General features: G+C 49.1%; 1 protein-coding gene across 2 annotated transcripts in view; it reads right to left on the reverse strand.

The window, feature by feature from the left end:
- Window positions 1–7,894: 7,894 nt before the first annotated feature.
- Window positions 7,895–24,253, reverse strand: part of LOC144726501 (uncharacterized) — a 33,864-nt gene continuing 17,505 nt past the window's right edge. The window contains exons 7-15 of one of the 2 annotated variants that reach the window (XM_078605289.1): window positions 23,818–23,898; window positions 20,927–21,079; window positions 18,120–18,195; window positions 17,317–17,696; window positions 16,094–16,183; window positions 15,429–15,740; window positions 11,627–11,776; window positions 10,396–10,469; window positions 7,895–9,847 (exon numbers count right to left, since the gene is read on the reverse strand). In XM_078605289.1, the coding sequence (XP_078461415.1) occupies window positions 10,398–10,469; window positions 11,627–11,776; window positions 15,429–15,740; window positions 16,094–16,183; window positions 17,317–17,696; window positions 18,120–18,195; window positions 20,927–21,079; window positions 23,818–23,898 (1,314 nt within the window). In that variant the 3' untranslated portion in view covers window positions 7,895–9,847; window positions 10,396–10,397. The remainder of the gene's footprint in view (window positions 9,848–10,395; window positions 10,470–11,626; window positions 11,777–15,428; window positions 15,741–16,093; window positions 16,184–17,316; window positions 17,697–18,119; window positions 18,196–20,926; window positions 21,080–23,817; window positions 23,899–24,253) is intronic. The other variant, XM_078605300.1, reaches the window with a different exon arrangement.

Below are 24,253 nucleotides of genomic sequence, written 5' to 3' on the forward strand. Positions count from 1 at the left end.
GTTCCGGTGCAGTTGCAGCGCCTGCACTCTCGATTGCTACGTCACGTGTGAGCGTGCGATGGCAAGTGGGGGAATTTGGATGGTGCAACTGACAAGTCACCGTAGCCGATTAAAAGGGAACATTCCGGGGTCTGTGTCGTGACCCACCAGCGAGCCTTTGCCTCGGTCAACTCGGCCTTAAATTACCACCTGCTTTGGGTGTGTAACCATCAGCAGTGGCAAGGTTAATATGGCCAGGCATGGGGTGGCTGGCCAACGCACCTGTGTGTGTCGCGACAACCCTTGACTATGTGCTCACTGACCGCACTTGCCCCAACATTGCAGGCAAACGCATTACGGAGCGGTATTTCTACTTCGTCTTTCGCGCGCGCGGTGCATCCCCGCACTCGTGTCCGACATTCTTGCTCGCGTCGTTTGCAGTGTCGGAGATGAACAAGGAATGGTACCGGTCTCGCGGTGTCAGGCCAATTAGCCGCTACGGGAAACGGCAAATGAGGTTCACGCAGACGCAGGGCGTGGGAGCCGTGCCCCTCGCCATGATCGCTCCGCGGTTTTACAAGCCCTTGGCCATCCGCTTTGCGGAAAAGGTCCAGGAGAAGCCTCAACAGTTTTGGATCTGAGCCGAGCCCTTTACTGTGGCGAAGGCCGCAAGCCACCAACCTGGATTCACCGTGGGAGGTAAGAGCAGCGATGGACTCCACATGACTATTCATCCATCTCCAAGGAGGGACCCTTTCGTGCTAGTTGCATTTTTCAATACCCCCCCACCCCCCCGCTTTGCAACAGGGATATGGCCGCAGACATGCCAAGCCAGCACCAGGCTGTTTCCCCCCCACTGCATAGTCCAAGCCGCGTCGTTGACATCACACGCCACAAAACAAGTCGAGTGCTGACCGATCCAACGCATAACGAAAATTATTAACACCACCTCCACAGCCCCGCTTGGCTCGGAGCTAGAGGAGTTTCACAGTTTGGTGTTGGATCGGCTCGGGAAAATAGGCAGTGGAAAACCTCCTGTAATGGTAGGGCATCTGCGCTGGCCGCGGCTCGGATGTGTCAGTGGAAGTGGGGGTGGTACAAGGGGCACCCATTTAGTGCACGGCCCGACTGATGAGCGCCGCTCCGTAAGAGCTGGATCTGTTTGGAAACGGATTGCATTCACCTCGGCTTTTCGATCTCCTTATGAACATTATAGCTCGGATACGTGCGTTTACGCGTCATCTCAAATTTATCAAGCACCCTTTTTTGATGGTTCGCACTGATCAGTTAAAGTTGTCTTCGTCATACCTTTGGGGTTTTATTCTCTAGTACCTCAGCTATAAAAATGAAACTATCGATTCCTATATTTCTACGTATTTCGCTCAGACGTCAGTTATAGGAGCAATATAATTAAACCCAGTGGTGAAACGCATACAAAACTACATTCTCAACCCAAAAAAAACTGACCTTTTCACAACGCCCAATTGCCTTCTGCACCAAAACGTTTTCAAGGAGGCCCATTGGCAGAGCCATATTAATAATATAATTATTTGGGTGGTCAAAGACTTTTTCACGCACAACCCTAACCATTTCATTTCTGCATTCCACTTAGCACGAGAATCATATATTATGAATGCAAGTAGTGCAGCGTGATTAAAGTCACACGCGCGCGATTAAGTGACGGGTGTGCGACGTTGCGTTAACCATCTATAAACCTTAAATTTCGATTTAAAGCTTTCGTGACTGCAGGGATTCATCTTCTTGGTTCTTTCGGTAAAGTCACGTAGAAGGGAAATAATAAAATAATACAAATAAAACATAATAAAATAAGCCACGTAGAAGGGAAATAATAAAGTAATCAAAATAAAACATAATAAAAGATGTTTAATTTTATTATTTTATTATTTCCCTTCTACGTGACTTTACCAAAAGAACCAAGAAGACATCTATAAACCGTTTGCGGTGTCACCGATGTCGTTTTCGTGAGCCAGGTCACTCGTGCTCGCGTGGCGGGGTTAATGCTGCGAGCGTGCGGCAACTTTTCACCCGAGGCAATGCATTTCTTGGGTTGACGGTCCCTTAATTGTAGGCCAGGTCAAGCCCGACACATTTCCACACGATAGCGCAACTTCGAACATCACGTCATCCCCCCGTGTAGCCTTAACTGACTGTAGGGGCAAGTGCTGTTAGTGAGTAGCACCTATGAAGGCACACGAGGGGGTGGGTGGCCAGCACCACGCCTGGCCGCTATTTATCCGTAGTGGCGATGTTTATTACGTACCGAACCAGGTACTCATTTGAGGTTGAATCGATCTAGGGGAGGCCCAGGACCGGTTCAGATAATCGTCACCGATGTTGGCCGTGAGCGGGAACCGAACTAGGGTGGCCAGGTTCGTAGCGCAGCGCTAACTGCCACACTCCCGCTCCCCACATCAAGGTCACAACACCGACCCACCAGTACCTTACAAATAGCAACGACCAAACACGCACCCACTCCACACCTACCTCTCTCCTCGGATAAGACTACCTCGGAATCAGCATCTCTTTATCCCGGGAGAAATCCGACGAGTTACAAAGCTCTCCCCCCCCCCCCCCCCCCCACATATATATCCAGTAGGGACAGGTTAGAAAGTTGCAATAATATTAGCCACCGTTGTGGCCATAAAAGGCGGTTTTGCCGATCCTTCCGGATATGGGGCCGTTCCCACTATCCGCTACAGGAGCGCGAGTGACCACGGTGGCTCGCAACCGTCGCGATGTTGACCGCTCTCCGTGGGGGTTCAGGGAGTTGTTGACACCCCCTAAATCAGTGGTTCTTCACCATCACTGCAGCCTTGCACCCCATTGGTTCTCGATGTTAATAAATACATCGGGTCTGGTTAAACTAAGCAGTTGTACTTACGTGGCCGCGGTTAATTTGTGTTTCGATTATTTACCGTAAAAAAAAATCTGGCCATGTCTGGCACCCCCCCAGAAAGGGCATCTTGCACCCCCAGGGGATGCCTTCACCCCCAGGGGATGCTTGCACCCCCAGGTTAAGAAGAACCACTGCCCTAAAGACTTCTAACGCCCCTTTGATGAGACACCCCTTCCACCGCAGTATTCCCACTGGGTGCTCAATCAAGTGACCTTACGGCGTGACCTCTGCACTCCTCACCATGGCGAGCCCCATGTGGCCCTCTGAGCTAATCTTCTAGTCACCCACAGGTCTAGCTCTTCTCGGGGGTTCAGGGCACAACACTGCCAGACCACCACCCCCTTATCAGCCACTGCTTATCACGCCGAGCAGAACTGTTAACGGCACGAGTCAGACGGTAGTGACGGCACGGTTGGCTACGTACGGTGCGAAAGAAGTTCAACATATACCATTGGAACCTCATTTGGCAGTAAAAAATATGATAATTGTTTTTTAACCCTTCTATCTGGCAACAAAACTGACACTTTTTTTACAAGGAGTCATGTTTGCATAGACCACAATACCTGCAGTCATAATGCAGACAAAAAACATAACTCTGATAATGTGCACTGTCCTTCAAGTAGATTGATCCACACCCGAGACAGCTTTCCTTAGAGCCTAGTCTCACATGGGTTGGACCAGATGACGCCTTTTGGCGTTTGCATTATGACTGCCGGTATTGTGGTCTATGCAAACATGACTCCTTGTAAAAAAGGTGTCAGTTTTGTTGCCAGATAGAAGGGTAAAAAACCAATTATCAAGTTCAACATACGTCAGACTATTGACATGTTGGTGGCGGGGGAGGGGGGGCTCAGCTGCAACGCAGCGCACCGCTCCTGTCCCCCCACAGGATGGCGCCAGAGGCAGCCACCCTCGCCCCACACTGCTGGAATGTCCTTGCTTCACCTCGCTCGTCTTCTCTCCCCCACCAGACCACCACCACCAGACCACCACCACCAGACCACCACCACCAGACCACCACCACCAGACCACCACCACCAGACCACCACCACCAGACCACCACCACCAGACCACCACCACCAGACCACCACCACCAGACCACCACCACCAGACCACCACCACCAGACCACCACCACCAGACCACCACCACCAGACCACCACCACCAGACCACCACCACCAGACCACCACCACCAGACCACCACCACCAGACCACCACCACCAGACCACCACCACCAGACCACCACCACCAGACCACCACCACCAGACCACCACCACCAGACCACCACCACCAGACCACCACCACCAGACCACCACCACCAGACCACCACCACCAGACCACCACCACCAGACCACCACCACCAGACCACCACCACCAGACCACCACCACCAGACCACCACCACCAGACCACCACCACCAGACCACCACCACCAGACCACCACCACCAGACCACCACCACCAGACCACCACCACCAGACCACCACCACCAGACCACCACCACCAGACCACCACCACCAGACCACCACCACCAGACCACCACCACCAGACCACCACCACCAGACCACCACCACCAGACCACCACCACCAGACCACCACCACCAGACCACCACCACCAGACCACCACCACCAGACCACCACCACCAGACCACCACCACCAGACCACCACCACCAGACCACCACCACCAGACCACCACCACCAGACCACCACCACCAGACCACCACCACCAGACCACCACCACCAGACCACCACCACCAGACCACCACCACCAGACCACCACCACCAGACCACCACCACCAGACCACCACCACCAGACCACCACCACCAGACCACCACCACCAGACCACCACCACCAGACCACCACCACCAGACCACCACCACCAGACCACCACCACCAGACCACCACCACCAGACCACCACCACCAGACCACCACCACCAGACCACCACCACCAGACCACCACCACCAGACCACCACCACCAGACCACCACCACCAGACCACCACCACCAGACCACCACCACCAGACCACCACCACCAGACCACCACCACCAGACCACCACCACCAGACCACCACCACCAGACCACCACCACCAGACCACCACCACCAGACCACCACCACCAGACCACCACCACCAGACCACCACCACCAGACCACCACCACCAGACCACCACCACCAGACCACCACCACCAGACCACCACCACCAGACCACCACCACCAGACCACCACCACCAGACCACCACCACCAGACCACCACCACCAGACCACCACCACCAGACCACCACCACCAGACCACCACCACCAGACCACCACCACCAGACCACCACCACCAGACCACCACCACCAGACCACCACCACCAGACCACCACCACCAGACCACCACCACCAGACCACCACCACCAGACCACCACCACCAGACCACCACCACCAGACCACCACCACCAGACCACCACCACCAGACCACCACCACCAGACCACCACCACCAGACCACCACCACCAGACCACCACCACCAGACCACCACCACCAGACCACCACCACCAGACCACCACCACCAGACCACCACCACCAGACCACCACCACCAGACCACCACCACCAGACCACCACCACCAGACCACCACCACCAGACCACCACCACCAGACCACCACCACCAGACCACCACCACCAGACCACCACCACCAGACCACCACCACCAGACCACCACCACCAGACCACCACCACCAGACCACCACCACCAGACCACCACCACCAGACCACCACCACCAGACCACCACCACCAGACCACCACCACCAGACCACCACCACCAGACCACCACCACCAGACCACCACCACCAGACCACCACCACCAGACCACCACCACCAGACCACCACCACCAGACCACCACCACCAGACCACCACCACCAGACCACCACCAACCACCACCACCACCAACCACCACGGAAACCCACCCAGTGGGGGGGGGGAGGGGGCATACTCTTAATTTACAACCCTGCCGTGCTTTATAATACAACACATACTTTCAAAATCATATGACCAGGCAGCCTGTTGTGGTGCAATGCAGCTACTTACAGCATTCGGCGTGGCTGTTCTCCATGGTCACGCCCCTCTCTCTCTCTCTCTACTGCTAGATGGATAATGGGCAGAGATGTCGTGGCCGTGTTGTCCTTCTGCTGTGATCTCTCGCCGCATATCCATACGGTGGAAAAGGGGGGGGGGGGTCCTCATGCAGTGCAGTGTATTTGAAACTTGGGCTGCGTTTGGCACGGTCCGTTGCTTAATCTCCCTATGAAATTAAGCCACGCACCTGTTCTGTATAGAACGACCGACGCGCGTGTTTTCTCTGCACGCGTCCTGCATTAATATCACCGCACGCGGTTCCATCACTGATTATTTCATTCACAGCGCAGGCTGCGCCACTGATGAATTGGTGACCTCGATGAGGCTCATCAATTCCTTCATCACCTGGCAAACCCAAACCGGCTCTTCCTGTGCCAGATCACCATCACCCTAATTTTTACATCTAGATTGGAATTGTATTTCTTTAGAACTGTTTTTGTGTGGTTTAGTTTGTTGTCATCCCCCCCCGCACCTCCGATTAGCGCGGTTGTCGACGTACAGTGTGTGAAAGAAGCTCCACACACAGTACATCCCATACATTCAAACACGTGGTTCACCCCATACACCCTGTCACGGGGTTGACCCCCCCCGTCACGATAGTATGGCACCTCGATGCCTACAGGAAGGAAGCTTCGCAACATTTGTGTGATCTATCAACCCTTATTATTATATTCTTGGGTCTTTTTGTAAAGTCACGTAGGTAAAAAATAAATAATAAAAATAACAAATAATAGAAGAAATAAAAGGAATAAAATAATAAATCACGACGTTTCGGAGGCAACACAAGCTTCCGTCTTCAGGTAGAACAGTCACGGCACAATTGCTGTATCAAGGTTCAAATCTAGAACCTTATTATTATTATATTCTTGGGTATAATAATAATAAGAAGACGAACGCTTGTGTTGCGATCGAAACGTCGTAGTTTAATGTTATTTTTTGTTATTTTCTTTGAAACTATCTACGTGACTTTTCCGAAAGACCCAAAGAATATGAATTCCTGCAGTCACGAAAGCTTTAAGTCAAGATCTATCAGCCCTTGTCTGCACAGTGCTGGATGACAGGCATGCGATGCCACCATAGCGGAATGAAGTTATATTTCAATGCGGATCGGTGGCGCAGTGGTTAGCACTCCACTACCGACAAGAAAAAACCTGTGTTTGATTGCCAGCCACGGTTAACATCAGTGGATCGTAATATCTACATAGATCTGAGCGACCGCCACAATTTAGCAACCCACACTGAACAGTGTGGTGAAATATGGTAAAAAAATCCCCATGACCGAAATGGCCAGCGGGAATCTGTCGTACAGCAATGGATTGACAACAAAGGGCTCCATAAAAAGATATACCTTCCTGGTAAAAAATATCGCTCTCAAGACGATACATATTTACACACGCTTTATAAATGCATTCAGAATGCAGTGACGAAAACATTAGTTTAAAAAAAAACCTCTGTATAAACAAAACACGGAAAAATGTTGTCGTTGTTTGAACCACCAAGTGTTTTGTTGACGTTAAATGACTCCAGCGTGGCGCTAACACTTCGACGTGGTGTCCGTGCCGCCTTCCCTTTCCAAGAGTCTCCTCCTCCTGCGACCCCCCCCAAAGTCCGTTCGCCATCCTCGTCGGGCCCCCCCCCCTCGTCACCCCTCAACGATGTCCCAACGAAGATGATGTCCCAACGAAGATGATGTCCCAACGCTTCAGCGACGCGGTGGCCACGCACGGCGAGCGCGTCTCTGGCGCCACGACCACTCCAACCCCTCCCGGGACACGCGCGTCTCCCGACCGCGTGAGTGCGCGCCGCGTTTGCGTTTAACCGGGCAGCAGCGAATGCACAGAACACGCTCTTGTTTCCTGTAAGTAAAAAAAAAAGCAGAAAGTGTATTCTTTGATTTTATTTAAAGCACCGAAAACGATGCAGAACTTGTCGCGTGGTGTGGTCTCTGTTGTCGCCCATCAGTTTCAGAGCTGTGTGAACCGCGCTGATCGGAGCTGCGGGGGAAATGTCAACAAACTAAACACAAACACATTTCCGATGTCTTCATCTCTCTGGGGGGGAGGGGGTGGTATGTGGGTTGCGCCGAGTGATGCCTGGGATTTTTGCCCTTCGTGCTGGGAGAAGAACCGAAACGTCGAACTTTACAGAGCACTTTTCGATTTAAAGCTTTCGTGACTGCAGGGATTCATCTTCTTGGTTCTTTCGGTAAAGTCACGTAGAAGGGAAATAATAAAATAATAAAAATATAACATAATAAAATACAATTCTCACGACGTTTCGGCCACAACGCAGAGCACGTGACGAAAACCCGCGCCGCGGTGAACCCGGTGATCTCGAAACGGCCACTCAAGGAACAACGCCTTAATCACACATACCTGGACGCTGTAAATACCCGACACGCATGACACTATATACACGGATGGAACGGCACATGTCAGAGGCAGGTTAACCGGGGGGGGGGGATAATACGACAAATCGCTAACCTTAAAACGCCAGTCGTTCATAATAGTTGAAGGTGGTATAGTACTACAGTAATAGAGCAAGTGCAGAATCACTGAACCGGAATTGATAGCTGGAAAGCGTTTAGCGCGGGGCCCTTGGAAGTGCGGGGCCCGTAGCTACATATGTAGCTACTCTTGCTACATATGTAGCTACTCTTGCTACATATGTAGCTACTCTTGCTACATATGTAGCTACTTTTGCTACTAAGATAATCCGGCACTGCTTCCAAGTTGTCCGGTACAAAAGCCGGACACACACAAGGTGTTGCCTGCGATTCCAATTGTTTATCAACTTACGGCAAGAAGCTCGCAGCCGTGGCCGCTGCACACGCGAAAAATGTTTGGCTGGACTGTGCCTGCATATATTTGTCTCTCTCAGCAAATGTAATTTGAAAGATGAGTGGATACTGTCCATCAGCAACGACTTGAATGGGCGACTGTCACAGGGCAGCAGCAGACACTAGCTGCATTTGGCACATCGCACAAGCAGCCCTGACGCCTGCAACATCAAAGGCGAGCTCACGAGTAGAAAGATAATCGCAAAAAACCCAACACGTGCACCTACAAAGGCACGTGAATAATAAACACACGGACCTGTGCAAAGTTAAGGACAAGATACCCCTTCCGTGTAGCCTTAACAGACTGTTGGGGCAAGTGCAGTCAGCTAGCACCTCTGAAGGCCGGCACGTCACACGAGGGGGTGGGTGGCCAGCACCACACCCGGTCGCCTTTGTCTCCCCAGTGGTGATGTTTATACACCATACCGGGTACTCATTTGAGGCTGAGTCGACCTAGGGGAGGCCCAGGACCGGTTAAAATAATCGTCACTGGTGGTGTTGGGCGTGAGCGGGAATCGAACTCGGATTGTCGAGTTCGTAGCGCAGTGCGCTTAGTGCTACACCACCGCTCCCCCCACTTGTGTATAAACACTGCATGTACACACACACGGACACAGATGTGTACACTCACACACACACAGAGTCACGATAATCGTCTTGAAGTATATTAGCACAAATACATTCGTACAACGAAGAACAACTGTCGGGACAAAACGCATTTTAAATTTACTCGCTGCGAAGTAGCTATCATACGGTGTACAACAAACTCAAAACAAATTCCTTCTTAAGCTTCCCGCGAGCTGATAAATATCCTTGGCATCTTTGTGAGGATCCGCACTCTGGAGTCGACGGCCGGGGTTCGAGATCAAAATCCTGGATCACCCATCGAGGCATCTTCACTTGCTACGCCAAGCACACGAAGTTTCACATCCACACGGAGGTGCAAGTTACTTAGTGTCGGCTGTCTTCCTCCGCCGGTCTCTCTTCAGTGTTTGGCTGTGCAGCGCACCACACACACACAGACATCATTCATGTGAATATTGCAGGATGTTTGGAGCGTTTAAAACAAACCCATCATATTGAGTTTACATTCAGAAGAATTATACACGAACGCAAATTAAAGCTAATATAACGGTGCAGCCCTGCAATTGCTTCCTCATGCTACCGTTGGCCCCTATCGTTTGAATATGGAATTTCCACCGCTGGCTAAGCTCTAAATACAAGGTGAGCAATGCCTATTATTCTTGCTTGAGCAGGAAACCAATGGGATTTTGTTGTTGTTGTAGTAATCACATTGCACAGGTTGAACCCACGTTTTGCAAGCACGCAACAGCGGCTCACTAAGCGGTTGGCCATGGTCACGTCACTGTCAATAGTCATGCACATTGGAGTCGGACGATTTATCGTGGAAAAGAAAAGTCTGTGGAGTGTTCTACAAGCGGGGCATTTCTCACGATGTGTCCGAAGTATACCAAACGAAATAATGTCCACGAGGATTGATTCTCCAAGAAAGGCGATTAACTGTCCCCAAAAATAATACCTACCCTCACGTCGACTGTGTCCCACTCCTCCTGGGCTGAATGTTCAGGGCAGCGATCCGATTCTCAATGTCGGACACCTGCAGTCAGAGGAGGGCCAGCCGATTATTCGGGAGGGTACACGCAAAGCAAGGAACGGAGCCCTTTTATCGCTAACATGGCGCCCGTGCCTGAGTAGCTGCGTGCACGAACCGCCCATGCATTCGCACGCACAGCATCACAAAATGTTGGGTGCAGAAGGCCGAGATGCGTAGCATTTGCATGTAGTGTACACAAATCGTGAACTCTTCAATTGTTATGAAAAACTAAAACTTAAAATGTTACCAGGTAAGGCCCACCGAGCTATGTAGCTCTTTTTCAGAAGCGACCTGGCCACGAATGATAGCTTAACTACGGCTTATCCTGTGGAAATTTATAGAAGCCAAATACTCTAAGCGTATATTTATAAATGTGGAGGGAAAACCAGAGGACCCAGAACAATTCCACGCCACCACGGGGAGAACATGCAAACTCCAAATATACAGGCGTCAGAGTCGGGATGACTTCTTGCATACCAGGCGAGGGAGTGAACATCTCGCCACCGCACACGATTCAATATTAAGTGTCAGTCCATTTTAAATAAATGAATTAATGCATATCCTGCCAATATTATTACTCCTCAGAGGATACCCCGTAGATCTGGGCCTAATTTCTCATGGGAATATTCTATGGGTCACTGGTAAACTGAAGTAGGTACATGTTCGGAGCTACAGCCAGAGTGAACAGTATACTGGATGTGGTGTGCTGGGTGCAGAAATAATTAACAGATTGACATGGCTGAAATTGAGCCCTGCTACGTTTCCATTACATTGCCATGTGGCATTGATAGTGATGTCACCTGTTGTATATGCGTTTGACTCCCACAAAGATAAAGATTCCCCGTGTAGCCTGAGCAGACTGTTGGGGCAAGTGCTGTTAGTAAGGACCTATGAATGCCAGCACGACACACGATGGGGTGGGTGTCCAGCACCACTGGGGAAGACACATTTGTCTTCCCCAGTGGCGATGCCTAAATATTGGACCAGTTACACATTTAAAGCCGAGTCAAGCTAAGGGGAGCTCAGGACCAGTCAAATATTCGCCACTGTTATTGGCTGAGAAAAAAATATCTAACTCGGGTGGCAGAGCACGTAGCACAAGTGTGCTATAGCCAGTACCCGACGGCATAACCGCACAGACAACGCGCAGCACTGAGGACCTGGCTCTCGGCATCCTCCAGGTGGGCCTTGGTGCTGGCCATTTGGTTCTCGAGCTCGGAGAGGTCGGTGTCCGTGCTGTAGGGGCTGCTCGTCTCCCTGTTCCTCTGGCGCCACACATGCCGGCTCGCCCTGCTATTCCCTGGCGTCACCTGTGTACAACCACGAGATGCTAAGCGTTACGTTGTTAATGATGCCAGGCTTGGTGGTGTTCTGTTGGCAAGGGTTTGGTGGATCACGATTCTGCAATCGGTGTCGTGTCACGACATTGAGAGCATCCGTTCACACCGCTCGCAGAGCAGTGCATCCCTTTGTTAGAGAAAACGGTCCAAGGAATGGATATCGGAGCTACCCCCAAAGTCCCTTCAAGTGACCTCTAGACCACACAGGAGGGGGCAAGCACTTTCCCACCCACACTGCCACTTCGTGGGGAGTGAGTTAAAATTCTTAATTTTCAGAGGTGCAATTTATGCGTGGAGCCAAATGTAACGAGTCTGAGAGTCTGAGAACACCAACTATGTACGCCTGAGAACACGGTTTAATCCCCAGCCGTGCCAGCTGAGCTCCCTGCCCTTTGAGCCATTTTTGGTGCATTTGTGAAACACCTAGTGCGTTTGGTTGTAAGGTGGCAGTACAGCAAGCGAGCAAATTAACTGTTCATGAGGACCTTTGCAGCTCATCCCCTTGTCTCTGTGTGTGGGCACTCAGCTTTCCTACCACACAGGACACTCGTTAACAATAAATGATGCACTATAGCAAAGTGCAACTTCTGAAAAAAAGACTCGGTGAGGCTTTCTTGGAAAAATGGACTTCACAGGTATAAGCAACGTTCTCTCAACCCACATTGCTACGGACACTCAGCACCCCCCACACCGCGTCTTTGCGTAAACGTTTCCCCCTTGTCAACACGGCCTGAACCCTTGTCAACACAGGCCACGAGGCACCCGTCGTCATCGCAGTCCGTACGGCTGGTGGTCTGGGATGTGTAACTGAATGGGGAGTGACGAACAACCCTCTGTGACGAGGGGGCCGGAAAAATTAAAAACGACATTTTGCTGGCCGATGATGGACGTGACGGAGTCGATTAGGCTAGACAGCTGTCAGCGTCAGGGGAGCAGTTACGTCAAATATCTGTGCGGAGTAGGGACCTGTGAAAATTCAAACCACAGTGCCCTACAAATAATAATAAAAAACATTAAATGCATTTTATCCGGTAAATATCAATAAAATAGCAATTGTCAGACTCTTAAGAAAGTGGCGATTCCCAACGTCACCCTCCTTTGGATGGGCCGCTGTGTGTGAATTAATGTGCATTGGCCATCGTACACTATAACTTCCAAATGCATACTCTTAGTTTTTCGGTAAAGTCACGTAGGTAAAAAATGAAATAAAAATTCATAAAAATAAAATAATAAAAATCACGACGTTTCGGAGGCAACACAAGTCTCCATCACCAGGTGGGACCGTCACAGCCATATTTGCTGTATCAGATTTGCATTCCAAATGCACTTTGAGTTTTGGGTTTCGTCACGTAACTTGCGCAGCTTAAGGCCATTTACATGATGGAACCACGTGTCACGAGTGCAGGGGTTAATCGACCACGAAAATCATGAATTCACTTTACAATAACTGCTTTAATCAATGAAATAAAAATGTGTTAAACATTTTCAGAAATAAACTCCACGAGCACAGTTTAAACGTGTGTTTTCAGCATCCAAAGAAGAGGTGGGAAAGAACTGACGATGCCATCACTTCGTCATGCTGGGCATGCACTGCAGTGTTGTTTCCAGTCTTTTGGAGGTCAGATGCCCGGTGCCTGCCATTTTTAAATGGCTGCCAACTAATCGAAATATTTTCACACATTTTTTTCGCCGTATAAATAATTTGCTTTAATAAATAAACCGCTCAAGCAAAATCGGTCGCGAGAAAAGAAAATATCATGTCAAAACACACTGGGTTTTAATTTGCATTTGATATTTAGGGAACTGTATTCCCTGATTCAATATTTTTTTCAGACCTCTAGCTAAATTTTTCTTGGTCCCAGAACATTAGCTGGGAAGCTTCGCTGTTCAATTTTTATTTAATGCTGGTGTACTCACCGTTGCGATTCAATTTAAAATAACTAATGCAAGAGTCAGAGATGAAGAATGTGTGGTCCATTTTCGAGTTTGCCAGTTTCCCAGTGCTGAGTGAAATGGGAATGTGAATATCCAGGTGGGAAATACAGAAATGCCTACAACTGGGATGGTGGGACTTGAGCAGATCAATCTGACTTTCAGCCACAGTCCATGCACTCCCAAATAACAGCCCAAGCCAGAAACATCTTTAGTACGGAGATAATGGGCGCACAAGAGGATCTTCAGCTACGGTGAAAGCAACATATAATTCAGTGGGAGAAAAAATAACAGCATGCCTTACACTCCGAGAACAAAAAATCGACCTGACCGCATGCTGCACAGCTTTGTCAGCAAAATACATCGTATTGTATCACGGGCACTTCCAAAAAGAGCCTTCACGCTCATATTCTGAGTAAATATGAAGAACGCGAGCTTATTGGAGAGGCCTTTGTTTGTGCCATTACTGGTACCACGAGGGACCCATAAGCCATCGGTGAGTGGCACTCCACAATCTCTGCAGCATTTCTAATTGATCCTCAAGGGCTATTGCCACTAATAAGCAACAATATGCTAGGAACAAGAATACTTACATGAGCCACACACACACACATACAAGCTGCTTCTACCCCAAGTCAAAATCTGTTGGCAATCAATGAAAAAGGGGTAAAAGCTGCAGTGTGTCAACCTCTCCCATTTCAGAATACTAACGCGTTTTGAAGTTAAATACGAGTTTGACGCTTCTCTGCCCAACAGCATTTATTTTGGTTTCCAACTGTGGCCTGACCATCAGAAGGAGTTCGCGACGTGTAGGCCTCAGCCGAGTCGACTGGCGTTGCAGAGAGTTTATTTGTTCAGCATCGATTTGCGTGTTTTTTTTTATTTCTCGTGTGTGCACGGTTGTTTTTGTTCGAATTTCTGGGGTTCTTTTTTCGTTCCTGTACTTTATTTCGTTGTTTTTGTCGTTTTGGTGACCCAGGTCACCCTTGAAAATGAGACTGTCCTGCACTCTGGAGTTCTCACCACTTCGTTACACAAAGATACAATAAACTTAATAACTCAGAGGCAGTCTTTCAAAATGCAGCATGATGCAAGGAAATAAGAAAAAGAGTGCCCTGTATGTGTATATGTTGACGACATCAGCCCTGCAAGTCAGGGTCCACATCGGTTTGTCCCAACCACGTCCACACGGTGTCCCTGTGCGTAGATTGGTTTTCGTGTGCGTACATGCTGCAATGTGTCATCAAAATACCGGGCGACATCAGGAGTGGGGTTCCTTGGTATATAAATTTTCCTAAAAACACCCCCATAATTTACATCAAGGCCCAGTGCAGCCCAGTTTCAGCTTATATGTTATTCAAACTGCTTTTTATATTATAATAAAATAGATAAAAATGGTTGAAAAATTACTGCCGAAATCTCAAGCCGATTCTTCCCGTGCAATCCATCGCTTCAGTAGCTGCTGCACAGTGCCTGAACCGGGACCGCCTGGCTTGAAGGTTGAAAACAATTTCAGAAGTTTGTGTGGAAATGCCACTAACAATTCAGCTCTTGAGCTTCGGGAGTACGGCTGTCAATTTTCTATTCACCAAAACCAAACATGCGCCACAGACACGCGATCTGGGAATGACGCGCTCTGTGCAAGGTGCGAAACGCCGGGTGTGTGCCGTCATCGCGCGGGGCTGCCTGCCTGCGTGGCCGGCTTCCACCTGTCGCCGTCATTCCTCCGCCGGGGCTCGCCCTGCATCTCATCGCCGTCGTCAGAAAAGTCACTCAGTGGCTCCGTCGACTCTTCAAATCGCCGGTACAACGGTCGCCCTGCCTCGTCCTCCCTCTCCACCTCGTCCTCCTCCTCCTGCTGCCCATATGGCTTGCGTTGGTGCTGCTGCGGCTGCTGTTTCCGAGCCGTGGCCCAACCGTTATCCATGGGGGGATCCGGCCGCTCATCTTCAAAGGGCGGCTGCGCCGAGCCGCGGTTCTCGTTGTGCTGATTAAAGGCGTCCTGAGATGGGTAAACCCCCCAGAGAAAGCGAAGAAGGACGTGTTAATGATCTGTCTCATTCGTCACACAAAGACACAAGAGATTGGTCACGAGGTCGGTTTCTGTAACGTGACTGCATTGAGGAGAGTAGGATAACCACCCACCCCCGGACTTCCCTGTGGGAACAGTGTTTTTCACTTTCTCAACTGACCTGGTGAAATTGGATATATTTTTTTGCGACTGTGCAATTCTCAACCGTGCCCCCCCCCCCCCCCCAAGATCATGCGCACAGTCTCTGTCAAACGTTGTGTTAATTAAGCGAGATAAAAAAAAAGGAAATAGCACCCAGGGTTTCCAAGGTCAGGGTCACATACCTCATCCAGAGCCACAGAGCTGCCAACTCGGCCTTCCAGCCGGTACAGGCTCTGCTCTATAGCAATCAGGCGCTTGACGAGGAGAGGGAGCTGCAGGCAGGAGGGGAAAGGTCAGACCACAGCAGAAGGACACCCGGATTGCAGAGAAACCACAGAAACACCGTCCCGAGCAGAGCAAGGTTGAGGCAGCAGCACCGCAACATTGTCACCATGAATCGTAGCACCAACGATGGCAAGAAAGAGAACAATCACCATCAAAGAAGTCTCAATTATTACTTCCCAACAGGCGAAGATTGACTGCAAAGCTGTGAATAGAACACAGCTGTTACCAATTAATGGGACACTCATCATGTGCTGTGGTGTAGGATCATGAATAATTAGGATGTAATTAACAGACAGGATGTGTATTTATCTCTATGTAAAATAAGCGAATTCCATGTGCGGAGTTTGAGGACAAAGCGAACCCCTGCCCCCCAATTATAGAAGTCAACCTCCACTTATGGCTGATTCTCTAGAACATTGCCATTTACGGGCCGTCGCAAACGGATTCAAAGTCTCTGCATGCATTTTAAACGACTTGGTAAATTTTAGGGGTTCTTCCATAAAGTGAAACAATTTAAACTGTTGCAAATTACGAGGCAATGGAACTGAAGAATGTTTTTAGCAGAAACCACTTTTCCATCTAATTTGTGCGCAAAAATTGAACGCCACTGATCTTGTCACTTTCTACAAATGACCTTGTTTCAAATGATCTTTTAATTTAAATAAGGGGAATTTATTTTTTACAAGTTATTAGTAAAATTTTAAGAAATGGGAAATTTTTATTTTGTATCGTGAATACATTTAGGATGCGGTGAATAATTTCAACTAAACGTAAGGCCCACGTGACAGATACCAACGAATTACAGTTACGATTGGGAGGCTACTGCAAGAGCAATGCATCAATCAGAGCACGTGACGCCGGCAGTCGCTGTTAAACTGACACGATCCCATTATGGAAACTGGGAAGCTACTCAACCTCTCCGAACAAAAAAAAACACACATGGCAAACTCTGATTTAAACAAGCTACGTTATTGCTCCCACTTCCTCGCGGCAGCCCCAACGCTCGGCGACATCAGCCCGAGCGTCACCGCAATGTATCGGTCGCGTCGCGTACAACCAGTGACATCTCCGCCTCCGTGCGCGGTAGCCATGCACTGTTCGCTCGTCCCCGTGGCCATGCCTGGTTGGAGGTGTAGAGCCGCTCGTTGCTGCCCAGGTGCGGCGCCATGGCCTCCATCGAGGCGGCGAGCGAGCGCGTCGACCGCTGCTGCTGCTGCTGCATGCTCCTCCGGCGCCTGGGCCTCGTGTCCTCCTCCGGCGGGAACTCATCCCGCTCCGAGTTCTTAGCCGAGTCTGCAAGAGGCCGGGACAGCGCCGAACGCGGCGCCCGACCGGACTCTGAGTCGGAGGATCCCAAGCGGGCGCGGCGCGGCCCGTTCGCGTCCTCCTGGGAGCGAGTCCTCGCCCGTCCGCTGGCGCTGCCGTCGGTGAGGCGAGAGGAGCTCCGGCGAGGCTTAGCCGCAAGGTGCTGCGCCGAGAAGCCGTGCTCGCCGGCCGAGTCTGCGCGAGAGAAAACACGGGAGAGGCGCTGCGGAAGTGCTGCAGACCGACGGTCAAAATCCCCGGGTCGCATCAGACCGTGGAAGCTAAGCGGAGTTGAGCCTGGTTAGTATTTGAACAGGGCACTGCATGCGGATGTTCCTCCCTCGTATGCATGGGTCTTCTGGTTTATGTCCACAAATGCCCAACAGTCATTGATGGAAACGGCCAAATGCCTCGTACAAAAGGCTGCACTTGCGGCAAAGGCACCTCTTGGCCATCTCGCAGACCAGTGATATCGGGGACCGTCACAAATTGATTCGATCCACCAATGCTCGCCTCCAAATCGCTGGATCCGAGCGTGCACCACCACTGACCCAGGATGAGACATTTAGGGTGAAATTTTCCTCTTGATACCAGTCTCTGGCATTCCTCGGGCTGTACCTTCGGACTCCATGATCAATTCCGGTCCATCCTCCATCACTTTCCAGTTGCTCACAATGAAGTCTGACCGTGCCCTCTGTAATAAAAAAAAAGATGGAATAATAATATTTCAGCAAGTTTCAACACAACACAAACAGCAAGCCTACAACACTTAGAACAGAGGTCGGCAACCAAATCAAGAAGAGGCATTTTTCCGAATGCGGTATACAAATCCCTCAATATTGCAAGAGCCGCAATGCATGTAAATACGAGACGTTCCTTAATAAATAGCGTCACTCCTTAACGAGCCTCATGCAGCTCTGGAGCCACAGGTTACCGACCCCTGACCTAGGAGTTGACATACAAAAGTCGTGTGGCGAGCGTCAAGCCTGGGAAACGCACATATTAGAGGTGCGACAATGCCCTGATTCACAACACATCAAATTGTGCGTGTGAAAATTGATCATTATTATTAATTTATTACAGTATTTCACAGCACTGTGAGAGATGGCAATGACTTGGAAAGACCTTCACTCAAGAGTAGATGGCTGATGACGATGATAAATGGTACTTGGTATGAAGTTAGTTCACTTGATCGCCAGAGTGCATCGTAAACGTTCAAACAGTACGGACTCTTAAATCCAATCACATCACCAAAATCGTGACAATCATCAAATCAGAGCAGGCTGGCATAATAATAATAATAATAATTGCAGGCCTCGGGGCACAGTGGGGCGGGAGAAAAGGTCGAGGTGATTAAGCCAAACGCAGCTTCGTATCCCCATCCTTGCAAATTACCACTTGGCGCGTGGGTGTTGTTAATGGTTGAAGGACAGAGGTTTGGGCATGAAATTCCAGTGCTGCCACGGCATGCAGGTGCATTGTTATTACACTGTCAGGAGAGAGATAACGAGCCCTAATTGGAAAGGCAGATAATTAGAAATGTGCCTGCCAGGGGCTGTGAATTCTCGGGCGCGAAGAAGCGGTAGACTGCGAGTGTGTGTGGGTTCTCTGGACCCTCGTTTAGAATCTCACACACACATCATTCCAACCAAAGCGCAACCTGCACGTTGCCAGCCCTTTACTTATTGCTCAGCCATTAAAATGATATTTTAGGATCAACGAACGCCGTACATGTGCAGTGAGAGAAACGGTACATCCTGATACCATGCGATATTCATTTGAATCTGAGTCACTTAAAGGCTTCTGTGAGTGAGCGTATCTCATGGAAAGGTAATGCAGGAACCTGGCCAAAGTGCTTATTACGCCATCAATCGTCGTATTCCGATGACCAAATCACCCTAAAATGTGTCTAATCTCGTCATATCTCTGATTGCACACTTGGCTGGTGCATGATTAGTACTTGGAAGGGAGAATCTCTGAGAATACCAGGTGCTGTAGGCTTGAGCAGCGAAGTACCTATCATCTGTGCGCAGATTTGAGTGTATGGTAGGTTTTCTTGAGCAATTTCAGTTTTCTCCAACAAGCCAAACACTCGTTTATGATACTGGCCAAACAACCCAATGCCGGACCCTCCTGAAAATGAGTCTCGAGACTATGTGAGGCCTTTCTTGCGTAAAACACTTTTATTATTTCTAGATTTGAAGCTTTCGTGACTGCAAGGATTCATATTCTTAGGTTTTTTCGGTGAAGTCACGTAGGTAAAAAAAATAAAAATAAAATTTATGAAAGTAAAATAAAAATAAAATAAAAATCACGACGTTTCGGAGGCAACACAAGCCTCCGTCTTCAGGTGGAACCGTCACAGCACGTGACTTTACCGAAAAAACCTAAGAATACTTTTATTATTATTATTAACGATTGCGGGATTGGGGGCACCTGTGTCTCGCCTCGCCACCCAGAAAGGTGACGCTGTACACAGAGGGCTCGTCTTTGTGGTAGTTTTGATTCTGGATTTTAAAGTGGTGAGATGAACAATCATCTTTCAATATCTGAATAATAGTTGTGATGATGATTTTTTTTGGAGATTGTAATTAAAAAATCCATGAACAGGTGTATCTAGCAATTTATTACAACCAAACAGTTGCTCCATTAATGTTTTGGATTGTTCTCCAGGTTAGGCCCACTCAAGAATAGCACTTGTATTTTGTAAATGAGACATTATTTTGCAGATCTTTGGTGTTTTGCTCATCTTTGTACTACTTTACCTTCTTAAAAAATAACTTCAATAAGTCACCAAAAAAGCTATCATTATGACCGATAAGAAAGGTCAGAAGGCTTTGGAAAGGACACGTCGCTCGCAAGAAGGGTTTACGGCTCGTTGCCACTGTCGTTGTTAAACACCCTGGTTGTTTGCCAGTTGCGTCATAATGCACTGCTCAAGACGATGCATTTACATGCGGCTCTCTCTTCTTCTGACATTGCGAGATGTTCTTCTCCCCAAGAGATGTTCCTTTTTTTTCGTCATCGTCGTTGCCATCTTCATTGTACCGGGACGTATCGTGGGCAACACCACAATAAGGAACGGCATAATAGCATCCCATGCTGGCGAGATGTTAACTACCTCGGTGGTGGGTTCGATCCCGACCCCGACGCCTGTATATTTTGAGTTTGCATGTCTCTCTCCCCATGGTCGCGTGTGTTTTTGTGCGGGTCCTCCGGTTGTTCCCTCCACATTTAGAAACGTGCCTTTAGAGAATTTGGCTGCTTTAAATTTCCACACGATAAGCCGCTTCGTTGAGCTATCGTTTGTGGCCAAGTAGCTTCTGAAAAAAGAGCTGTATAGCTTCAGCGAACCTTACCTGGTAAAATATAAAATATTGTTTATATAGTAACAATAATAATGATGAGGCAGGCAGGCAGCTGACCCTGAGCGCGGCCTCGTGGTACCAGTCGGTGCGCGTCGCGTTGAACACTTGCTCCGACACGGTGCTCGGCACGGAGAGGCGCCGTGAGCCGATGCGATCGCGGCTCCACTCGACCGGTGCTGACGCCTGCGAGCTGCGATGGCGCCGCATGAGCTGCGGCGAGAGGGCACGCGGGGTTAAGAACGGTCGGAAACGCGTCAGGTACGTGTGGTCGCCACGCTGGCCCCGACAGCGGCACCCTGTTTACAGTAGTTACGTGTGTGTCGAGCTTCTTTCGCGCCGTACATAGCCAACCGCGTTATTTGCGAGTGCGGGGGAAGGAGAAGAACCTCCGCACAAAAAGCAGTTCTAAATAAATTCGTTTTCAACCTAGATGATTTAAAAGTGCATAACTCCAGCGGCTTCCTAATATCGGAAGAGCGTTCCAGACGGCCGCAGAAGCACATCTGAAAGTGTGCGATGCTGCGACCGTCTTTGTTCAATGGCTAGCCGAACGCCACTGCGAGGATGACCGGAGTTCTCGTGATGGTTCATGCTCCTTGACGAGGTCAGTGTAGGTGGGAGGACGGGTGTTCACCGAAACTCAGGGTGGGGGGGGGGTGGACACACACGATACAGTCAATGTGAGACAAACTTTAAACAGGCGTCTAATGCTGGATGACGATATAATTTGCGCTTGTCCATTGTGCATTTTGTTCTCGCTGCAACGTTTTGTCCAGCCCCCCTCCAACTATAAATATTTATAATGGTGGCTGTTGGCCACCACCACGCCTAGCCACCTTTATCTCCCCCTGGGATAATGTTTACACGCTCAACCGTGTACTCATTTAAGGCTAAGTCGACTGAGGAGAGGCCCAGACCTCTTTGAGATATCACTCGCCACTGATGTTAGCCGTGGCCAGGAATTGAACTCAAATTGCCAGGTGTGAAGCGCAGTACATTCACCACTGAAGCACCACTCTCCCGCACAACAAAGACACATCATCTGTAGCCTACATAACCTCTTGGGGCAAGTGCTCTTAGCAAGCACCTTTTAAGGCCAGATTAGCGCACAAAATGGTTGTGTGGCCAGCACCACACCCAGCTGCCTTTTTCTCCCCGGTGCTGATGTTTACACAATGCACCAGGTATTCATTTAAGGCCAATTTTAACCTCAAGACTGAGCCCAGGACACATTCAGATATCACTGGCCACTGCTAAGAACAGTGGCCGGCAATCAAACTCAGGTAGCCGGGTTGGTTCTCCATGCGAGCAACACTGCGCCACCTTTCCCCACACACATATATACACAGTATATACAATCCACAGACAGACAAAGATCCCTATTTAGCTGAAGAGACAAGCGGGGGTGGGGGGGGATGCTGGTTAACGGGCACCTGTTATGGCTGATGGAGCGCATGAGTGAGCAGGAAGTGTGGCCAGACACATGCATGCCCGGTTGTCTTTATTTGCCAAGTTGTGGATTTCATTACACCGCTGTCCCAGGTACTAATTTTAGGCTTAGATCACCTAGGGAAGGCACCGTCCAGATTTAGAAAGCAATTGTCACCACTGCTGCTGCTGTAAACCATGGCCAGGAATAGTTCTACGTAACGGCGTGGGTCAACTTGATGCCGTTCAATGCGCAGTGGCGCACACAATGACTCGAAAGATCCAAATGTGCCTTTTGAACCGATGGCCCTATTTTAAACACAATAATTACCACACGGTGGTTCGCAAGAAGTGTTTGGTCATGCATCGATTCGTACGTCAAACAGGTATTGATTAGTTTGTAAGCTCTTGACATTCGGTCAGGCTGTGCACAAAAAGATCAACATCCTTGCCACACAAATATTCCTCGTTGAAGCCACGACTAATGCGTTGATGTCTTTTGTTGTTGCTGCTAATTGAGTTATTGGCGACCAGCACGTTGCCTTAATTTTTTTTCTCCCCCTGAATGTGAATCAATTCAGTCGTTGGATGCTTTCCAGCATCAAGTGGCAGGCAGCAGACACCAATTGTTGTGCTCAGTGCTTCCATTCATCTACCAGTAAACACCGAAGTCTGTTGTTTCAAATAATAGATGATTAGTAGTCGTGTAATGATTTTCTGATGAATCATTACCTTGATTCATCTACAACTTCGGTTGTACGTCAGTCATCCACAGAATGCTAAATTGGTATGTTTTTGCAGAATTGAGGGAGGGTTCAACATGACTAAAATGAACCTCAGACCTATGATACTGATTGTGAGTCATGTATGACCTTTGACCAAGGCATTCAACAAAAAACTGACTGTGCCTACGAACCCTACTAGATTTATTGCACCCTACCAGGGCTTTCCTTGAGCAGACTGACTAGGCCGCAAAAGGTTAGAAGAGATTCACTAGTATGTACATGTGTGGAGGTACATATAATCTTTGGGCAGTGGGGAGAACTAAAACTTAGAAATATAATACCGGCATTTAAAATGTATTTAAAAACTAAACTATTTTTTATTTTACCTGGTAAGGCCCACTGAGCTGTATAGCTCTTTTTCAGAAACTACCCGGCCACAAATGACAGCTCAACAAAGTGGCTTATCACGTGGAAATGTAGAGCAGCCAAATACTCTAAGCGTACGTTTATAAATATGGACGGAAAACCCGAGGGTTTGGGATTGAACCCACGACCTCCTATATACCGGGCAAGCTCGTTAACATCTCGTCACCGTGGCACCATTAATATTACTGTATTCATATTACTGTATTGTAATTATTATTAATGATTGCGAGCTCAGGGGCACCTTTGTAAATAATTTTGCATCTTTCCCGAGGGCATCAGGTGATGATTACCTGCACCTCTGATCAGCACACTTCTTTTTGCACCGGCGACGTAAGGTGCAAAAGAAGTTCAACACACATACAAACATACCTGCTGGTAAATGGTCGTGGTGAGTTCCTCGGTCACCTCGATACGATGCTCCTTCAAGAACTGCAGCTCATTTTGTGCCTCCTGTTGTACAGATGTTAGTTCCCCGCGTAACAAAAAAGAAAAAACATCATTAACGCACATCCAAGGCAACCGTCAAAAAGGCAGTTAAGAGTGTGTGGAGAGTTACACACACGCAGAGCCTTCGCTCAACACAGGTGTGTGTATAAGACGGATGCATCCTTTATCTGCTGCAAAAGCATTATGAGCAGAGAGTGTGTGAGTACGATCATAGAGACAGACTGAGAACACACTTTGCAAAGATGGCTTTGGGTTAATGAAACAATTTCGAAAGGTGAACACAAATGAACCCCCAGGTGCTCTTGTGATGTGTTGCCCACAACGGTATATTTTATATTTTTTCAATTTTGCTTTCGTT

Source organism: Lampetra planeri, chromosome 2 (assembly GCF_965212315.1).
Source record: "Lampetra planeri chromosome 2, kcLamPlan1.2.h2, whole genome shotgun sequence".
In the NCBI taxonomy this organism is placed as follows: Eukaryota; Metazoa; Chordata; class Hyperoartia; order Petromyzontiformes; family Petromyzontidae; genus Lampetra; species Lampetra planeri.